The sequence below is a fragment of the Musca domestica genome, unplaced genomic scaffold (genome assembly GCF_030504385.1).
Source record: "Musca domestica strain aabys unplaced genomic scaffold, Musca_domestica.polishedcontigs.V.1.1 236, whole genome shotgun sequence".
Taxonomy (NCBI): Eukaryota; Metazoa; Arthropoda; class Insecta; order Diptera; family Muscidae; genus Musca; species Musca domestica.
This window is the reverse complement of record NW_026712270.1, coordinates 291290-313417: the sequence shown is the minus strand read 5'-3', so window position 1 is coordinate 313417 and position 22128 is coordinate 291290. Positions and strand designations below refer to the sequence as shown.

Sequence of the window (22128 nt, the reverse complement as noted above, 5' to 3'; positions counted from 1 at the left end):
CAAGCGTTCATGCATCCAACTGTATTCTTCTACCATGGTTGCATCGACATAGCTGCTGGGGCACTGAACTGTCAAACCAATTTTAGAATTGAAAATTTTGAATGAAAAATTATTTAAATTGGCAAAAGTGGTTGAAAAATGCATATCGTAACAAACACCGAAACATATAAAGATCTACTTTTTTTCGTCAAAATATTTAAATATTTTTGACATATCAATGTTCCCAAACGTTGATGCATCTACCCATATTCTTTTACCATGAGCTCTAGCATTAAAAAAAGACTTCAAACGTTGCACAAGTACACAGGAATTCTTTGGTATTCCAATTTAGGGTCATCCTAAAATTATGTGTTCATATTTCCTATCCATCCTAATATAAAAATATTTCATCTGAACTTGGTAGGGTTTTCTTGACACGAGATTTTTTTTTCAAATCTTTTATGATCTAATGTGTATGGGTAAATATTTAATGTACCGATGACATGAACTTGAGAATTATCATGTTGCTACTGTCGTATAGTAGACTGGCAAAAATCAAATAGCACTACCCAAAAAGTTGTATCCAAATTTAAAAAAAAATTGTAATCTATTTTGCTGTTGATTTTTTTTTTCGTTGGAGGTTACAGAGATGTGTAGTATAGAAAGATAGATAAGAAATTACCTGCGAGGATGGCGGTGATGCGAATTGATGGAGAAAAGGCGCGCGGTAAGGCAACAGATTGATATCTCAAACACTAGAGTACAGAACGTTGCAGAGGTAACGTAATCAAATCAAATATGTTTAATGATAAGATCGTCTTATGTTCTTTTTTGTTTTTTTTTTTTTTGCCATACTCCGGACAAACTAAAAATGTCTGATAATAAAGATTAAAATGATGATGTTAAGGCTGCTGTTGTGGTAGTTGGCGAAAAATTCAACGGTTTTCAAATCAATGCAGTGGGCGCCAGCAGCGGTGACGGATAACAACAACAAATCCTACTGAGAATTTTTGATACAAATATCAGTGGTTGTGACTAAAAGGATTTTAGTTGTTTGTTAAACTTAGACGATAGTAGCTGGATATAAAACAGTTGTGTTGTGTGTGTTCCTCTCTGAATGTGCTAAAGAGAAAGTGAGTGCAATTATAAAATAAGAAACGTTTAAACAAAAAATATAGAGACATTTACATTGAAAATAAAGTGGACAAATAATAAACTATATATAAAATATTATGTAAATAAGTGAGAACAATACAAAGTACAATGAAAAACTATTTTGTATTTTAATAAAGCAAAATGTAACAGAGGAGATTCTAAACTCGACTCCATAACATAAATATGACAAATAACAATGCTACTTAAAATGTGAACACTATATAACGGATTGTATAACAGCTGACTGCAAGCTAAGCTAATAGCCCATTTACATTACTAGATAAATTATAGCACACATTGCAACAGAAAATAATGAGCTTTTGTGACGGTTCCAAAAATTTTAATAGACGTAATTTATTGATGCATAGTGATTTTTAGCAAATTTTTTAATTTATTTAATGATAATTCAACATTATTGTCATTTACTTGTTCACCTACCACCAAATATTTTAGGTTTCCCTACAAGCCTCCCATTATGACATAAGAAACCCTTAATGAGCCTAATGAAAAGAATGTAAACAAAGCAAATAATAAAAAACGCGCGCGCACACACGCACACACACACATGCCATACGCTTTGTTCTGTGTTCTCATTTCTTAATGGACATTGTAAATTTACATTTTCATAACTGTTGTTTTTGCTTATTTGACATTTACCTAAAATAAAATGAAGTTCAGTATAACAATCTTGGGATATTGTTTCATAATCTCTTTTATATTCTTTCTTGATGTGAAATTTCTATAAATAAACTCCTTTACAAGGTTTGCAGTTTCATGTATTAGTGAAATACAGTAGCTACTCTAATGGAGAAACTTTTCCCAAAATTCTTAAATATAACATGTCAATAATTCTTAAAGTAAATAGTTAATTAGATAAAATTGAATTTAATTTTTATTTTATTTCACATTCCAGTTGTTCCAATTCTAATAACATATAAACCAAAAAAAACCGACACAACATTTTTGCTCTTACTCTATGTTGGTAATTGATAGCATCATTAAATAATGACGTATTTTTAAATCAATCACTTTGTTTATGATATAATTACCCATTTTAACAATAAAATTCTTAATCAAACTAAATTTAGAATTGTGCTAACAAAGATGACATAAATAGTTTTTGATTTTCTATTCATAACAATTCTTTGACATCAATTCATTATAGAGATCAAAGATAATTGTAGGATTCAATTGTTGTCAAATTTGATAGATGTAGACTCATTTGGCAAATCGAATATGGCAACCCTTTTAATTTAATTTTACATATATCTGAAATATTTACGTATGACGAGGGGCATATATTAATAATTACATATAATATATTTATACATATATAATAATAATTATTTTTCATTGGGACCATGGTAGAATATTGAAGGTAAAATCATGTGATCATACGTTTACATTTTTTTTTTCAAAATTATTCATTCGACAACATCTCATTGTCAAAATTTGTATTGATAAATCCATGGTCAAATAAGGAGGTAGAACAGCTTCGCAAAACTACAGAAATGCAGCCCTGAGGCTATGCACGCTTCCTGTCGGAATTATTTAAAATTATATCCAACAAGTTGTTTTCATTTATTTGATATTTTTTGGTTATTTTTCAAATGCATCAAATAGCGCGAAAGATGAATGAACTGCCTGGATTTTCTCTCAAAAATATAATCCTTAGTGTTCAATCTTTCAAATCCGTGTCAAATTTGGTTAATATCATTAATGCGCGTCACGCTATTTATGTTTTTCCCTATCATTGATTTTGAAAATATGTTGTTTTTATTTTTCAAAACAATAAATACATACACAAAATTGACAGTCGGGCACACTTAGTAAAAAAATTGTAATCAGCTGGTAGCTCTACCTTACCTTTTTATTGTACCATGGATGTATCAATTGTAGACACACAAATCAGCGATGGGAACCTGTTTTCAATGCCGTGTAATTTGGCATACCTTGCCAGAAAATGCACAGCTGGGAATGCTTATTTGAAATGACTTTACCGTCTTTATTTTACCATGCATTTCTTGCCAGTTGTACACCCATATATAAGGAAGAACTACAACATATATGGTTACCTTTGTAACAATTGTTGCAAATTGTTACCGAAAGTCGTCTGTTTACAAAAAGCAAAAGAGAGCAATTCGAGAGAGAAATTTTGACAGTTTGCTAAGCTAACTGAGAGTTAACAAATTCTTGCTGGACAAATTTCTTCTTGCAATCACTTGCAACTCTTCTTCTTCTCTTCCAGCGATTTATATTGATTGTCACTTAAAAACATCTTTATTTTGAAACTCCCAATCCGAATTCCCTCGGATTTTTAATTTTTGCATCCTTCATTTTTCGGCCAAATTGTTTTGTTTTGACAAAACAGCTAAATGCTTATAAGTTTTCGCAGGGACTCCTTCTGTTTACTTTTCAAAGTTTTTTTTTGCAAAAGAGAATATAATTGTCTACCTCTCTCAGAAAGAAGTTGCTGGAGAGTACCTGCAGGAAAAGTAATCAGACACATCAATAACTGGGACAATGAATGGATATCAAATAATCATATGATTGCATGAGATTACCTTTATAGCTGTACCGTGGACAATCTATTTACTTAACAATTGCAAAATTTTAAAACGATTTAAAAAAGAAAAAAATTTCAGCCGAAATTTAAACATTTTTATTATTTATTACATTTGAGCATTTAGTCCCTTATTAGGATTTATTTGGTTTAGGAACATATTGATATGTTAACAAATTTAAAATGTTTTTTTTTTTTTTTTCAAAAATAAGTAGATTTTTTTATTGTTGCTATAATATGCATTTTTCAACAATTTTTACAAATTTGTTTAATTTTTCATTCAACATTTTCAATTCCAAAATCGCTTTGACAGTTCATTGTCCCAGCAGCTGTGTCGATGCGACTACCTGCATTCTTCTACAATGCCAGAGAACCATCAACACTTGGGAATATTGATATGTCAACTTTTATTTAATGTATGGTCAAAAATAAGCATATTTTTATATGCTTATGTAAGGATATGCAAATTTTGAAATTTTTTTACAAATTTCATTATTTTTTCATTCAAAATGGTCAATTTCAAAAATGATTTGACAGCTTATTGTTCCATCAGCTGTGTCGATGCGTCTAACTGTATTCTTCTACCATGCTTATAGCATCTTTACATTTGAGCTTTTTGTCCCTAATTTGGATATATTTGAGGTATGTGCATGGTAGAAGAATTCAGGTAGATGCATCAACGCTTGGGAACATTGATATGTCAAAACTTTTAAAATGTTTTTTTTTTTTTTTTTTCAAAAATAAGTAGGTTTCGAAGTTTGTTAAAATATGCATTTCTCAACAATTTTAATAAATTTGAATAATTTTTCATTCAAAAATTTCACTTGCAAAATCGGTTTGACAGTTCATTGTCCCAGCAGCTGTGTCGATACGACTGGTAGAGAATCTATTCTTATAGCATGTTTACATTTGAGCTTTTTGTCGATTAAACCTCCCTTTTGAGGATTTATTTGAGCTGCATGTTTAAATCCACTTGCTTTTCTAGATTCAGTGCAATATAAACTGAATATTTTGTCTGTGACTCTTCTCTATTCTACGTCTCTTTATGCTAAACAGCTGAACACATTTTCTCTGTTAACACATAGACAAATGAAAATATAGACAACGAAATGCTCTCACCGTTTATCTTCGAAAAAAATCGGATCAGCAGATGTCGTCCATATCGTTTCAGGGGTTTGAGTGGGAATTTTGAAGTCACTCAATTCAAAAATGTTAAAAATAACAAAAACTGTAGGATATTTGTAAGCTGAAAATTATTTCATAAAAAAAGAAAAGTGAAAAGTATGTGATGACATCGAAAAATATGGGAATATTCCAGTGAAATTCTTGAAAAAAGATAAAATGTGTTTTCGAAGTCGAGTGGCTTGAACGCGTAAATCAGCATGTTGACTATGCAAAACATGATGAGAGCCATCTGGATAAAAATACAAAACTAACTTTTCGTTGTCTATATCTTCATTTGTCTATGGTTAACATCCAGTAAACTCTCAGGGCACAAATGTCAAAATTTCTCTTCATTTCAACTTTTGCATAAAAAGACCATGTCCCTCCAAATTCCCCGTAAGCACAGCAGTCCATTGAATTATGCAGAAAAAAACAGATTGAAACCTTTCTCTCTCTCTCTCTCAAAAGCAAATTTACTTTCTTCTCCCGAAAATGTTTATATAAATCCTTTAGCATCTGGCAACTTATAACTTGCCTTTAGCCTGGCAACAATTTGCGCACGCACACTTTTCGCCTGGATTATTGAAAAATTTCCATATTTCGTTTTTTTTTTTTGTTTTTCAATCAGGTGTAATCAATGAAATCCGTTTTTCGAATACAATGATCAGTATCGATTAAACAGTGCACGCGGCGGTTTTGTTTTGCAGGCCCGGGGAAAACGTTGCGGCATCTGTTTCATTCAGTTTTGCCTGGCATTCATCCCACTCAAACAGCAATAAAAGTAAACAATTATGAGTTTGGGATTTTTATAAAAAAACACACACACACAATCGTTAATGAGTGAATTAATTAAATAATTTGAAGATAAATTTTTTTGACATAAAAAAGAAGTGTATCTCTGAAAGTAAATGCAAAAAAATAATATTCTCAATTGAATTGCAATTGAGAATTCAATTCAATATTATCATTCAACAAAGACAACAACAACAACAAAAAGTTCCTTATGTTAGCCATTTTTACTGGATTCACAACTACACAACTTGCTTTTAGTGATTTATTTTTATTACTTTTCGAAACGACAGCGGCGGCGTTCAATTGTTTACATTACATCTGGTGTTTGAATTTCTTAATGTTTACATAAATTTATCAGAATATATAGCAATAATAATAACAACAACAACACCACCACCACCATCACCACATTCTCCTCATCCTCGACCTCATCATTGACAGTGACGGTAACAGCAGAAACAGAAACAACATCAGCAGCAGCATCATCATCATCTACAGAAGAGCGGAATATGGATCATTCATAGTGCGCTCAAATCTTTGCACACAATTCAAGAAAAAGCAACAACAGCGAAAATATTTTGAATATCAGCGATTCAGTTATATTATTGGTAACTACCGCGTTTTTTTGTTGTTGTACTTGTTTCTGGTATATTTTATAAACAAAACATAGTTTCTATTTTTTTTTTAATTTGGAAAAAGAACTATTTGTCATTACATAACGTTTTTTTGGTTTTAAGGAAAATCTCGTGATTAGAAAGGGGAAATGGTTAAAGGTGTTCAGTATAATTACAAAGAGATATAAATAATCTATGGAATATAGTAGAAATCATAGTAGAAGAATACAGGTAGATGCATCAACGCTTGGGAACATTGACACGTCAAAATTTTTAAAATGTGTTTTCAAAAATAAGAATATTTTCATAAGTTGTCTTATACGACAACAATCGGCGGTTGTCATGATGTAAATTTTTTAAGAATTGTTACAAATTTGACTAATTTTTCATTAAAAATTTTCAATTTCAAAATTGGTTTGACAGTTCATTGTCCCAGCAGCTGTGTTGATGCGACTAACTGTATTCTTCTACCATGGTAGAAATCAAATTTACATATGGTCAGAAGAAGAAGAAGCAAATATTAAACCATGTTTACATAAGAGCACATAACTGCATTAGTGTAACGTAAATTACGTGTCTTGTAGATGTCAATCAAGAAGATAAAAACCATGGTAGAAGAAAACAGGTAGATGCATAAATGCTTGAAAACTTTGATATGTCAACATTTGTTAAATGTTTCTTCAAAAATAAATAGATTTATATATGTTTTCCTATACGACGTCAATCGGAGGCTGTTATGGTAGGTATTTTTTAAAATATTTTAAAAATTTCAATAATTTTTCATTCAAAATTTTCAATTCTAAAATTGGTTTGACAGTTCATTGTCCCGGCAGCTGTGTCGATGCAACTATCTGTATTCTTCTCAAATGTCATTTCTATAGCGTTTACGCCAAAAAATAAAAATAGTGAATTTAGTAGTCTAAACGTGCTCTTTTTGTTTGTGGATGCATCAACGCTTGGGAACATCGATATGTCAACATTTTTAAAATAAAAAAAATTAGTCGATTTTTATATGTTCTTATTCTTCCAATTTGAAATTTCGGCATTTATATGCCATAAAAATGAATTGTAACATAAATAGATTGCGAAAACAATGTGAATTCTAGAATAGAGAAAATCATCCGTTTACTTTTTGTCGATAAAATGACCCGATGTTTTTAGTCTATTTATTAAAATGAATGTAAAATTTTACAAAAAGGCATATGACACTCATCTTGCGTAAAACTGCTATCAGACGATAAGGGTTTTACATATGTGCTGTCACATTTATTATCCAAATGTATTTTTGTGTGTATGTCAAAATAGTCATTTTACATATGATTCATAGTTCTTGCTATCACACACTTGCATATGTATTTTTTATATCCCTCGATTACATTGTGATTATAACAAATTTTAATATTTTAAGGATGATTTTTTATCGCAAATTTAACTTAAAATTTTACAAAAAGAAATATGACACTCGTCTTGCGTAAAACTGCTATCAGACGATAAGGGTTTTACATATGAGCTGTCGCATTTATTATCCAAATGTATTTTTGTGTGTATGTCAAAATAGTCATTTTACATATGACTCATAGTTCTTGCTATCACACACTTGCATATGTATTTTTTTATATCCCTCGATTATATTGTGATTATAACAAATTTTAATATTTTATGGATGAGTTATTACCGCAAGTTCCATTTTTTACTTTTTTACACAACAAAGAAGCAACACTTTTCATTAAATTCCATTTTTTCCAATGAAAATAGGGCTCGCAGTGATCGAAAAAGTACATATGCACTTTACTCATGTATTTCACAATTGAAATGTCGTCCATGTATCACACAATGTGTGCAACTTTTACATACAGAAAATTTGACATTACATATGTAAAAAACATATCGTCTGATAGCGCCTTAAATATTTTTGGAATTAATTTTAAAATAATTTGAAAATGATAATCTTGTCTTGTTTAATGGCGTCAATTCGTATCGTTCTCTTTGGAACTTGCCTCTTGCAAAAGGCATAGGCCGAAAATTGCCAGAACGAGCATTCCCATTAAGGTGAGAATACATAAAACGTTTTTTTGACTGTCTTAAGTCATCGGCTGGCTTCTTCGGAAATGAACAACGGCCAAAATCGAACTAAGTCAACCTAAAACTACTTTGTTCCTCTACGAAGAAGCCAGTCTAGAAAGCGTTTTATTTATTCTCACCTTAACTCCTCTCATCTAAAAACAAAGAATTTCCGCCAGAAAACTTGCCTAATATAAATTCGAACATAGATAAATTCCAATATAAAAAAGGGTTACCATTATCGATTTGGCAAATGAGGTTACCTTTTTCATTTTACCTTGATTGAAACCTTGCCTTGGCAGAACAATACAGTTAGATGAATCACCACTGTTGGTGACAGTGATATGTCAAAAATTAAAAAACGAAAAAAAAAATATTTTTTTATTTTATGTGATTTTTTTAAATAAGTTTTGCAAATTTTGAAAAAAAAAAAATATAGCAAAATTTTGAATTCAGAAATTTTTTTGACAAATTTTAATAATTTTGAAAAGAAAGTGTAATCATATGAGTTCATGACCTTATCTTCTTAATTCTATGACTTAAGGTGCGGGTACATAAAAAGCTGGGCATCATGGCCAGGCATAATAATGCCAATTTTTATGAGGAAAAACGACGGCTGGAATATGACACACACACATTTACAATGTCACATTGTTTTTCCCCCGACACATTTACAATGACAGAAAAGTTTTTCCCCAGAAATCATTATTGGGTCATTGAACAATCCATTCATATCAATGATTACTTTTTTACGGTACTTTGTTGTTGCATTGCCTTAAGGCGGCAGCGTTACATTTGTTTTTTTAATTTTTACAAACTTTTAAATTGAATTAAAACATTTATGCCGTTGCTAATTGGAGGCTCAATTATATATACATATTAACATATTTTACACGTACTGGATAAATTAAATTCATGATGTAACGTTTTTGGGTGGAAATTTGTTTTTGGGCAATGTGGGGAAAATTTGTTGCTTTTAATTAACATGCAAAACAAATATATTATACGGACATAATTCGAAGAGTCATTGAAGAGTGAGTTCGCAATTTGAGTTGCAAATTATTTTTAGTCCTGTGTAGAAAATAACAAAAAAACAGAAGGCGTTTCAACAGGTGTTTACGGTGTTTTAACAAAAAAAAAAAAAAAAACACATTAAGGAAGTAAGTTCAGCAAAAAAAAAAAAAACAACAGATAAATAAATTTAACAACATCTACAACAAGGTTTCCACTGTCCAACAAAACGTTGTTTCATATAATAAACGATTTTCTTTTTGGCTCCAACCAATTAGCATCCTTTGCTTTGTAAACAATAAGAAAAGGATATCCTCTTATATAAGTTTATATATTTTTTTAACATTTACCCACGCTGGCTTCCACACGTATCTAGATAAGATAATCCATATAAACAATTATCTAGTATACGCATGTACAGATTTGTCAAAAGCAACAGAAAACAGTTATTCACTATTCTCTTGCACACTACCGCTTACCTGTCATTCATAATTTCAAGGTTTACTTTAGTTAAATTGTTTTTTGTGGTTGTTGCTGTTGTTGGCTTATCACAAATATTGGATGAATACTTTCTTTGACGACATTGCAGTGGCAATGATTCCCTTTTAAAGATAAAAGCTAAAATTATATTTTAAACCAAAAAAATGCTTGGTAGCCATGAGTAAAGAGAGCAACTAAGGAGGAGAGAAAGAGAGCGCGCGCAAACGGCAGGAAGGTAGACGATAAATCGTGAAAGCCAAACAAGCTTCATTTGTGTTTATACGTTGTGGGATTACTTTGGTTATAAATTTTGGTGTGAAACATTACAAAGAAAATAAATGCAAGCAAGAGAATGTACAATCCAGCCATAAAAAATATTAAGGTGGATGGATGCTACTTATTATTTTGTTATTAATTTTGGCTTATTATCAAATTATATATTTATTTTAAGTTAAAATCATCAGGCAATCATTTTAAATTTAAAAAAAATAGCGAGTCGAGAGAGACAATTGACAGTTCTTTTACGGAGGTCGCAAATGTCTTCTTCACTCGTAACTCTTTTTCTTCTCCCTTTTTGAATAACCAGTGATAAGTTTTTGTGAGAAAAAAAAAACGTTGAAAACATTTTTATTTTGGGAAGGTGCAGCTGGTTTTTTTTATTGGCTTAAGTTATTGGTTTGCTGTTTGGTAAAAAAAGAAGGAGGCGTAGGGTGAACAAATATAAATTATGGGCCGAAACTGAACTAAGGCAACCTAACGTTAGTTTGCTTTTTTTATGAAGATGACTTATAGTACGTTTACATTATGAAGGATTTAAGGTGAGAGTACATAAAACGCTTTTTTGACTGGTTTAAAGGTTAGAGTACATAATACGATTTTTTGACTTGCTTAAGTCATCAGCTGACTTCGTCGTAGAGGGAGAAAGCAGTTTTAGGTTGACTTAGTTCGATTTTGGACCTCCGCTCCTACGTTCTTTTCCAAAGAAGCCAGCCGAAGACTTAAGCGATTCCAAAAAGCGTTTTATGAATTCTTACTTTTAGAAAACCCAGTCGGTTTAAAATGTCAATTACATTCCATGTACCTCAAATTAATCTTCATAAAGAAGGTTAAACTGAAAAAAAAATCACACGTAGACCCACCGTTAAAAAAACCCTTTTCTATCAGACGAAATGTTTTTTTCATATGTGATGTCAAATTTTCCATATGTAGAAGATGCACACATCGTGTGATACATGGACGAAATTTCAGTTTTGAAATACTTGAGTTAAGTACATACCATGCTAGAAGAATACAGGTAGTCGCATCGACACAATGAACTGTCAAACCAATTTTGGAATTGAAATTTTTGAATAATCAATTATTTAAATTGGTAAACATTTTAAAGATGCAAAACACATAAAGACTACTTATTTTTCATAAAACATTTTAAACTTGACATTACATATGAGAATATCCACATATCATGTGATACATGGACGGCATTTCAGTTGTGAAATACATGAGTAAAGTGCGTACTATGTTAAAAGAATACAGATAGTCGCATCGACACAGCTGCTGGGGCAATGAACTGTCAAACCAATTTTGGAATTGAAAATTTTGAATAAAAAATTATTCAAATTTGTAAAAATTATTGAAAAATCGCTGATTATAATAACCTCAAAATTGACACGTATAAGAAAACATATAAAAATCTACTTATATTTGAAAAAAAAAAAAAAAAACATTAAAAAATGCAGAGATGGATATCCTTATTTGAATGACTTAACCTTCTTAATTTGACCATGAGTATAAATCAATGGAGTTTTTTCCCTCCGTTTACCAGCAAATATTAAACAATTTGACCATTGCCGAATAATGAAACAAGGATTTAAAGCTTAATTTTCTTTTATTAATTAATTCCTTTAGCTTAAAGCTGCTGTGTAAACCCTTTGATTATTATTTAAGTCACATGGCCACACATCGAATTAGCCAATTAATACTTTCCCTACCATATATACGACTTGATTAACATTTCCAATTTTACTAACATTAATTTTTCAACACTTTAAAACAATACATTTCAAAATTGTTGTTGTTGTTGTTTGGTATATATACATATAAATGTTTGCAAAAAAAATTTATAAACATTCTATTCGTATTTTATGTTCAATTTAGTCTACACAAAATGCTAAAGTATTCAATGGTTTTCGGGTTTTGTAAATTTTAGTTTTCCGCAAATACACACATACGCATACACACAAATTTTGTTTAAACATATACTAAACGGTGTTTATATTAACTTGGGGTAAAATTAAAATATAAACAAATTTTTTAAACACATTTTAAGATAAATCTTATCAAATGCAAACAAAATTTAGAAACTATTTAAAGATAAAATAAATATATATATTGTGTGTTTTTGTTTTAAACAAACTCCAATGTAGTTCCGCATTAAATTACTCAGCAAAACAACAACAACAGAACACACACACACGCTATGCTGAGAATATTTTCATTGGCAGTCTTTTGTAAAATATTTCTATTGAAATGTCACTTCCACTGGGGCATGAGAATACATAAAAGTTGTCCTTGGATTTATAATCGAATTCACGTGCTTTTATTTAATTGGAGATTATGTATAAACATTTTTTATTTCAAAATGGAAAAAATGCTCTCCTGAGAGTAAAAAGTTGCAAAAGTTAAAGATTCTTGCACATTAAGGAACAGAGCTAATACGTGTCAAACAATAAATGGTTAAGTACATAAACAGCTTGACGTCTTGGCATGGCAAATTTTGTGACATATAAAGGGATGACGACATTAATATTCCTAGCCATGATGCCAAGCTGTTTATGTATCCTCACCTTAATATTTCTTTAAAGCTGCTATCAGACGTTATGGTCTTTACATATGTCCTGTCACTTTTATTATACATGTGTATTCCCGCGTGTTTGTCCAAATTGTCATTTTACATATGACTCATAATTCTTGCTATCATACACTTACATATGTTATTTCTTATTTCCTTTGCTTACATTGTTGTTATATTGTATTTCCCATGGTACAATAAAGAGGTAGAACAGCTTCGTAAAACTGCAGAAATATTGCCCGCTTCCTCTCAGAATCATTCAAAATTATATACAACAAGTTCTTAATATCTCTTTTCATATTTTTAAAGTTAAATGGCGCGAAAGATGAATGAAATGCCTGGATTTTCTCTCAAAAACTATGATCTAAACTTTCCAATCTTTCAATTTCATGGCTAAACTGGTTAATAGCTTTAACGTGTCTTCCAATCTTTGGTATTGAAAATATTCTTCATTCATTTTTCAAAACAAAAAATACATACACAAAATTGGCAGAAGTCGAGCACACTTAAAAAAAATTGTAATCAGCTGGTAGCTCTACCCTACCTCTTTATTGTACCATGGTATTACCTAAAAAATATATAATATTTTATAGATGACTTTCTACCGCTAATTTATTTTTTATATATTTTCACATAACAAACAACACTTTTGATTGTATTACATTTTAAAAAATAAAAATAGGGCTCGCTGTTATCGAAAAAAGTACATATGTGCTTTACTCATGTATTTCACAACTAAAATGTCGTCCATGTATCACACGATGTCTACATATGGAAAATTTGACAATGCATTTGTAAAAAAAAATATCGTCTGATAGAGCCTTAAAAATTGATTTAGGTGTCAGTATTTTTAGTTTGTAGAATGCATTATCGCATCGCCATATCTGCTGGGACAATGAACTGTCAAACCAATATTTGAATTGAAAATTTTGAATGAAAAATTGTTCAAATTTGTAAAGAATTGTTAAAAAAACATTTGTGTCATATAAAAAAACATATAAAAATCTACTTATTTTTGTCAAAACATTTTAAAACTTTTGACATATTAATGTTCCCAAGCGTTGATGCATCTACCTGTATTCTTCTACCATGATATGTACTTTACTCATGCATTTCACAACTGAAATGTCGTCCATGTATCACACGATGTGTGCAACTTCTACATATGGAAAATTTTACACTTCATTTGTAAAAAAAACATAGCGTCTGATAGAGCCTTAAACAATTTGATTTAGCTGTAAGAATGGTAGAAGAATACAGATAGTCGCATCGACTCAGCTGTTTGGACAATGAACTGTCAAACCAATTTTGGAATTGAAAATGTTGAATGAAAAATTATTGAAATTTATAAAAAATTATTGAAAAAAGCAAATCATGACAATCACCGATTTTTGTCGTAGAAAAAAAAAAAAAAAAAACATAAAAATCTACTTATTTTTGTCAAAACATTTTAAAATTTTAGACATATCAATGTTCCCAAGCTTTGATGTATCTACCTGTATTCTTCTACCATGATATGTACTTTACTCATGTATTTCGCAACTGAAATGTCGTCCATGTATAACACCATGTATGCAACTTCTACATATGAAAAATTTCCCACTGCATTTGTAAAAAAAACATATCGTCTGATAGAGCCTTAAACAACTTGATTTAGCTGTAAGCATGGTAGAGGAATACAGATAGTCGCATCGACACAGCTGTTGGGACAATGAACTGTCAAAAACAATTTTGGAATTGAAAATTTTTAATCAAAAACTATTGAAATTTGTAAAAAAAAAAGTTGAAAATGCATATCTTAACAACCTCTGGTAGGCGTCGTATAAGAAAACATACAAAAACCTACTTATTTTTTTATTCATAATAATCACTAAAAGTGGCATCATAACTAGCTTAATGTAAAGGTCGTCTGAACGTTGTTTTATTTACAATATTTTATAGAGTTAAAAACTTATCTTTATTTCAGATTTGCGTTTAAACTTTTTAATATCATTTTTGTAACGACTTTCATTTCTAGACCAATGTAAATGATATATAAGTATTATGATAGGATCACACATTAGAGTAATCTCACTTAAGTAATTCCCCATCACTAATTTCTCGTTTTTTTCTTCTTCTTTCCAGGTTTAACAAATGGCCAGCATTAATGGACGACCGGCCCAATATGGGGTATCACTTCGGCAATTGCGCGAACTCATGGAGAATCGTGGCCGTGAGGGTGCCGCCAAAGTCGAAGAAATGGGTGGTGTAATGGAGCTGTGTAAAAAACTCTATACCTCGCCCAATGATGGTTTGAATGCATCGAAAACTGATATTGAACATCGGCGTGAAACATTTGGTTCGAATATTATACCGCCCAAGCCGCCGAAATCATTTTTCCGATTAATGTGGGAGGCAATGCAGGATGTGACATTAATTATCTTAGAAGTGGCTGCCATTGTATCACTGGCATTGTCATTCTATGCACCAGAAGAGGAGAATGCACGTAAGTTGAGGGGGGTGCGAAATGAGAAAAAGATAAAAATCTCATTAAAATTTACTCTTTTCTTTACAGCCGTCTTGGAAGAGGAAGAAAGCCATCATGGTTGGATTGAGGGTTTAGCCATTTTGATTTCTGTTGCTGTTGTCGTCATTGTCACCGCCTTTAATGATTTCTCCAAAGAACGTCAATTCCGTGGCCTGCAAAATCGCATTGAGGGCGAACACAAATTTGCGGTTATACGCAAAGGTGAAGTTTGTCAAATTTCAGTTGGTGATTTGGTTGTGGGTGATATTGCCCAGATTAAATACGGTGATCTGTTGCCAGCCGATGGTATTATCATTCAAAGTAATGATTTGAAGGTGCGTTATTCTTGTCATATAAGGCAATGATATTTATTACAAAAAGTAACTTTATTTCCCTAGATTGATGAATCCTCGTTGACTGGTGAATCGGATCATGTCAAGAAAGGAGTTGATTCGGATCCCATGGTCTTGTCGGGAACTCATGTCATGGAAGGCAGTGCTAAAATTGTCATTACCGCCGTTGGTGTCAATTCGCAGGCTGGTATTATTTTTACCCTTTTGGGTGCCACCGATGATGAACACGATACGGAAAAGAAGAAAGCCAAGAAAGGTATGTTTCGACAAAAAATGTAAAGTTTACATGGGCAAATAGGTTTTGGTTGAGGCTTTATGGATCTCATGGTATGTGCACATAAGAGCTTTTTGGCAGGTTAACCTTCTCCATTAGAAATTAGCAATTGAAATTTACTCGATTTATTAAATCCAGTAAGTTGTAAACGTACTATAAGTTTAAAAATTTTTGTTCCTTGTTTAAATCAAGTAGACTTGTCAACTGTCAATTCTATTGGCTCTATCAGATGATATGTTTTTCACATATGTAGTGTTAAATTTGCCATATGTAGAAGTTGCACACATCGTCTGCTACATGGACGACATTTCGGTAGTGAAATACTACATACGTACTTTTTCGATCACAGCGAGCCCTATTTTCATCAGAAAAAATATAATTTAATCAAGTGTTGTTTGTAATTTAATGTTGCATAGCAAAGCTCGTATGAACTCGGCATAACATTATTTGACGGGCATCATGTACTGTACAGTTATCTTTTGTCATTAACCATGTTCACATGCCCCAATATATTGTGTTGGTGAATAAAACACATGGCAGTCGACATTTTATGGGGAAACCCTTAATTTTTTTTTTTTGAAAATGAGTAGCTAATCTATTTAAAATTATTTTAGTTAATTGTTTCATGATTTTTTACTGAATTATTTTTTTCTCATTACATCATTTCTTTTTAGAAAATGGACACAAAAATGGCATCAAATCCGAAGGCAATCATGTACAAAGTCCCCCGGCCAAATCCTCCGGCGATGGTGATAAAAAGGAAAAATCTGTATTGCAAGCAAAACTTACCAAATTGGCCATACAAATTGGTTATTTCGGTTCGACAGCTGCTGCCATTACCGTTATTATTCTGATCATTCAATTCTGTGTTAAGACCTTTGTCGTTGAAGAGAAACCCTGGAAGAATACCTATGCCAATAATTTCGTTAATCATTTGATTATCGGTGTGACCGTATTGGTTGTGGCTGTGCCTGAGGGTCTGCCATTGGCCGTCACCCTGTCGTTGGCCTATTCGGTTAAGGTAAGCGGGGAAAGAAGGAGAAAATGTGTTGTCATATGGCAAATCTGCCATAAACGACTGAAACAACACAATGGGGAAACTGTGGCTTTGACAAATTTCAATTGCACATGGCATGCGAAGCGACAAATCTTTCATTGTGTTTTGGCCTCTAACTTGGAAAAACACTACTTCGGAACACATTATATTTATAAATACGATTTTCTTTTGCATTCATTAGAAAATTATAAAAGATAATAACCCTTTGACAAATTTCAATTTCACATTGCATGCAAAGCGACAAATCTTTCATTGTGTTTCGGCCTCTAACATGGAAAAACACTACTTCGCAACACTTTATATTAAAAAATACTATTCAGAACTACCATAAGAACTGAAACACAATGGGGAAACTTTGGCTTTGACAAATTTCAATTGCACATGGCATGCGAAGCGGCAACTCTTTCATTGTGTTTCTGCCTCTAACTTGGAAAAACGCTACTTCGGAACACTTTATATTAATAAATACTATCCCGAACTACCTTAAGGACTGAAACACAATGGAATCTGTGTCTTTGACAAATTTCACTTTTACATGGCATGCGAAGCGAAAATCTATCATTGTGTTTCTGCCTCTAACTTGGAAAAACACTATTTCGCAACACTTTATATTAAAAAATATTATCCAGAACTACTATAAGAACTGAAACACAATGGGGAAACTTTGGCTTTGACAAATTTCAATTGCACATGGCATGCGAAGCGGCAACTCTTTCATTGTGTTTCTGCCTCTAACTTGAAAAAAAACGCTACTTCGCAACACATTATATTAATAAATACCATTTTATGTGCATTCGTTAGAAAATTATGAAAGATAATAACCTTTTGACAAATTTCAATGGCACATGGCATGCGAAGCGACAAATCTTTCATTGTGTTTCTGCTTGTAAATTGGAAACACACTACTTCTCAACACTTTTTATTAATAAATACAATTTTTTTTGCCTTCGCTAGAAAATGATGAAAGATAATAACCTGGTACGTCACTTGGATGCTTGCGAGACCATGGGTAATGCCACCGCCATTTGTTCCGACAAGACTGGTACCTTAACCACCAACCGCATGACGGTTGTTCAATCGTATATCTGCGAGAAGTTATGCAAAATTTTGCCCAAATACAATGACCTGCCCAAACATGTGGCCGACTTGGTTACCCAGGGCATTTCGGTCAACTCTGCCTATACCTCGAATATTTTGGTGAGTTAAAATCTCAAAAAAAAGCGTTAGCTTACAAAATTTAATAATTGATTAATTTTGTAGCCTGCTCCCAAACCCGAAGACTTGCCCACCCAGGTTGGCAACAAGACTGAATGTGCCCTCTTGGGTTTTGTTCAAAACTTAGGAGTTAGTTATCAAAAGATTCGCGATGAGATTACCGAAGATAAATTCACTCGTGTCTACACCTTTAATTCGGTGCGCAAGAGCATGGGTACTGTAATTCCTCGGCCCAATGGTGGCTATCGTCTGTTCAGCAAGGGTGCCTCCGAAATTATGCTGAAAAAGTAAGTAGAACATTTGAGGGTGGGATGAAAAAGCCATTCTAACTCCTCCTTCTGTTTGTTTGCAGATGTGCCTATATCTATGGCAACAATGGCGTTTTGGAAGAATTCACCAGCGAAATGCAGGAACGCATGATCCGTGAAATCATCGAACCCATGGCCTGTGATGGTCTACGTACCATCTGTGTGGCCTATCGCGATTTTGTCCAGGGCCCGGCCGCTGTGAACGAAGTTGCCATCGATGGTGAACCCAACTGGGATGATGAGGAAAATATCATGTCCAACCTGACATGCTTGTGTATTGTGGGCATTGAGGATCCTGTCCGCCCCGAGGTGCCCGATGCCATACGCAAGTGTCAACGTGCCGGTATTACGGTACGCATGGTTACTGGCGATAACATCAATACGGCTCGTTCCATTGCCACCAAGTGTGGTATCTTGAAGCCCGGAGATGATTTCTTGATTTTGGAGGGCAAGGAATTCAACAAGCGTATTCGTGACAGCAATGGCAATGTAAGTTGTGAGCAAATTTTATATCTAAGAAGAATGGAGATTTCACAATTTACCTCTTCCTAGGTACAACAACATTTGGTCGATCAAGTTTGGCCCAAATTGCGAGTTTTGGCACGTTCCTCACCCACGGACAAGTATATTTTGGTTAAAGGTTTGTATTACACGAAAATAAGAGGGTTTTTGGACTGTCCTGAAAATCTGTAGAGAAGAGAGTGAACCAAGACTTAATAGACTTTAGGACTTTGTCATGTTCATCCCGCTGGGATTTTGAAATGGGGAGGGCAAAATTAGTGTTTTTACCAACCGGGGTAAATTAGTTCTAGGTGCCAGCAGCATTTCTGTAGTTGCAATATAATATGGCGCCCAACCATAGACATGAATTGTTCTAATCATAATAGATTTTAGCATTTTATCTCGTTCCACCTACTGGGACGTTGAAATGGGTAGGGCAAACTTAGTGTTTTACCAACCCAGATAAAAATTAGCTCTAGGTGCCAGCATCATTTCTGTAGTTGCAATGTAATATGGCGCCCAATCATAGACATGAAGAATTCTAGTTTAGTCTAGGTGTTTTTTGGGCTGACCTAAAAAATCTGTACTTTGTCACGTTCCACCTACTGGGCCGTTGAAATGGGGAGGGCAACTTTAGTGTTTTCTGTAGTTGCACTGTAATATGGCGCCCAAGCATAAACATGAGTTATTCCAGTTAAACACACCAAAGTAAACCATAGGATTGAGAAAGGGCTTTGAATGGCAGCTGCTCTAAATCGTAGCCACGGTTGCCCCACAGTGGAATATTCAAATTTTTCTTAAGACATTTTTGATCAGAAATTGAGAAAGTCTATCAGAGCTAAAATAGCTCAAAGTGCAATGGTGGTAGTGGTTTTCCGACCTTAGGTGGTATTAGCTCTAGGGGTAAGCAGGACAATAGTTGCAACATAATATGGCGCCCAATAAAAAACTTGACTTTTTCTAGTTAAGTTTAGACCTAAAGACCCAAGGTCTAATCACAGCTGACCCATGTGATTGCCATTCTTACGCCTCAATGGAACGCAAAATCATTCCTGCCCAATTTTTGATCAAAAATTGAGCAACGACGGTAGTGGCTTTCGGACCCTAGATGCTGTTAGCTTTAGTGTCTTGCAGCATTCCTGGGTTTGCACAACAGTAGTTGCAACATAATATGGCGCCCAATAAAAAAACATCAGTTCTTCTAGTTAAGTTTATAACTAATGACCTTTGAAAGGCAACTGGCCTGGCCAAGTGATAGTCTTGAGCAACGGTTGTAGTGGCTTTCCGAGCAACGCTGGTTGTGGGTTTCCGAACTTAGATGGTGTTAGCTCTAGGAGCTAATAGAATCCCTGGGTTTTCTGCACAACAGTAATTGCAAGGGATTATGGCGCCCAATAATAGACAGGAGTTCTCCTAGTTTAGACTAGACCTAATTACCCTTGAAAGGCAACTGTCCTGGCCTAGTGATAGCGACAGTTGCGTCACAGTGGAACGTAAAATTTTTGATTGAACATTGAGCCATTTTTTTTTTCTTTTTATTTCATTTTACATTCTTCCAAATTTAACCATTCTTTGTCCCCCCTCGCCAGGTATTATTGACAGTACGGTTAGCGAGAATCGTGAAGTTGTTGCTGTGACAGGTGATGGCACCAATGATGGTCCCGCTCTCAAAAAGGCTGATGTTGGTTTTGCCATGGGTATTGCCGGTACTGATGTTGCCAAGGAGGCTTCCGATATTATCCTAACCGATGACAACTTCAGCAGTATTGTTAAGGCTGTTATGTGGGGTCGTAATGTTTACGATTCCATTGCGAAATTCTTGCAATTCCAATTGACTGTAAATGTGGTGGCGGTTATTGTGGCTTTCGTCGGAGCCTGTGCTGTGCAAGATTCTCCTTTGAAGGTGAGGTAAAGAAATTTATTGGAAAAATATCATTTAATGACAAACAATTTTCTTTTTCAGGCTGTACAAATGTTGTGGGTCAACTTGATTATGGACACCTTGGCCTCATTGGCATTGGCCACAGAGTTGCCAACACCCGATCTATTGTTGCGTAAACCCTATGGACGCACAAAACCCTTGATTTCGGCCACCATGTTGAAGAACATTGTTGGCCAATCGATTTATATGTTGGCGGTCACCTTTGGCTTGTTGTTCTATGGCGCCAAATGGCTGGATATTGAATCGGGCCAAGATCAACCCTTGGGTTCCGGTCCCACTCAACATTTCACCATTATCTTCAATGCCTTTGTCATGATGACTTTGTTCAATGAAATCAATGCCCGTAAAATCCATGGTCAACGTAATGTCTTTGCCGGTCTCTTCACCAATCCCATTTTCTATACAATTTGGATCTTCACTTTTGTTTCCCAGGTACCACGAATATATTTAATATTATGAAAGTTTCCCACCAAACTTTTCTTCTCTTTAGATTGTCATCATTCAATACGGCTCCTTGGCCTTCTCCACAAAAGCTCTTTCGTTGGAACAATGGATGTGGTGTGTTGCCTTTGGCATGGGCACATTACTGTGGGGACAAATTGTCAGCACTTTTCCACCAAAGAAATAAACATAAGTCACAAAGTTGTTGTTTTCCTCCGCCTTAATGTGTCGCCCTCTCTAAGAGAGCGACACAAAAACAAAAAACAAAATGTTCATAAACAAATTCTTAGCACATAACTAAACAGTATTTATTAATAATTTAAAGAATCTAGCGAATGTTTTAGAAAGAAAATGAAAATGAGAATCATCCCGTCATCGCAATCATTTAATGCAAATAAAGTGAAATTCATTTTATATTTATTAAATCTATGATGTCAAACAAATTGTCAATAATTGCAGAATCATAACACAGGGGGGAATGCTAAAATATTCAGGAAGAAATAAACAGTCTACATATTTACGACAAGGCTTCTTAGAAATAGTGAAACATACATCGCTTCTCGAAATTAAAATGTTTTTCATTGATTGATTTTTTTTGTCCTGACTAATCATTCGACTTTTTTTTGACAGTTTCTTCAATTATATGAATAGGTTCTGATTTACACTACGCGAGTTTACTGGCTGCAACTTTGAACGTTGTCTTATGAACTTGTCTCTTTTAATCATACAAGGCAAATATTTTCAGCAATTTTCTGTTGCATCATTGTCTTTTCTGTCATTTTTTTATTATATATTTGTATAAAAATAAAAGCACAAAGGGTCAGATGTTGCAGCACAAGCAATATTGTCCTATTATCCTATGAC

The 22128-nt window shown here is 33.3% G+C and overlaps 1 protein-coding gene across 3 annotated transcripts; it reads left to right on the top strand.

The window, feature by feature from the left end:
- The first annotated feature begins 913 nt into the window (after positions 1–913).
- On the top strand, positions 914–21690 carry LOC101896762 (plasma membrane calcium-transporting ATPase 3). 3 transcript variants are annotated; one of them, XM_005183927.4, is made up of 12 exons: positions 914–1112; positions 14792–15152; positions 15222–15508; positions 15572–15782; positions 16475–16821; positions 17812–18054; positions 18118–18359; positions 18425–18869; positions 18933–19020; positions 20471–20784; positions 20845–21255; positions 21314–21690. In XM_005183927.4, exons 2-12 carry the CDS (start codon positions 14801–14803, stop codon positions 21449–21451), a joined length of 3078 nt encoding a protein of 1025 aa, XP_005183984.1. In that variant the 5' UTR covers positions 914–1112; positions 14792–14800; the 3' UTR covers positions 21452–21690. The 3 variants fall into 3 exon arrangements, with proteins under 3 accessions (XP_005183984.1, XP_019892460.1, XP_005183985.1); XM_020036901.2 differs by lacking the exon at positions 914–1112 and adding an exon at positions 5530–5642; XM_005183928.4 differs by lacking the exon at positions 914–1112 and adding an exon at positions 5942–6261.
- The last annotated feature ends 438 nt before the right edge of the window (positions 21691–22128 follow it).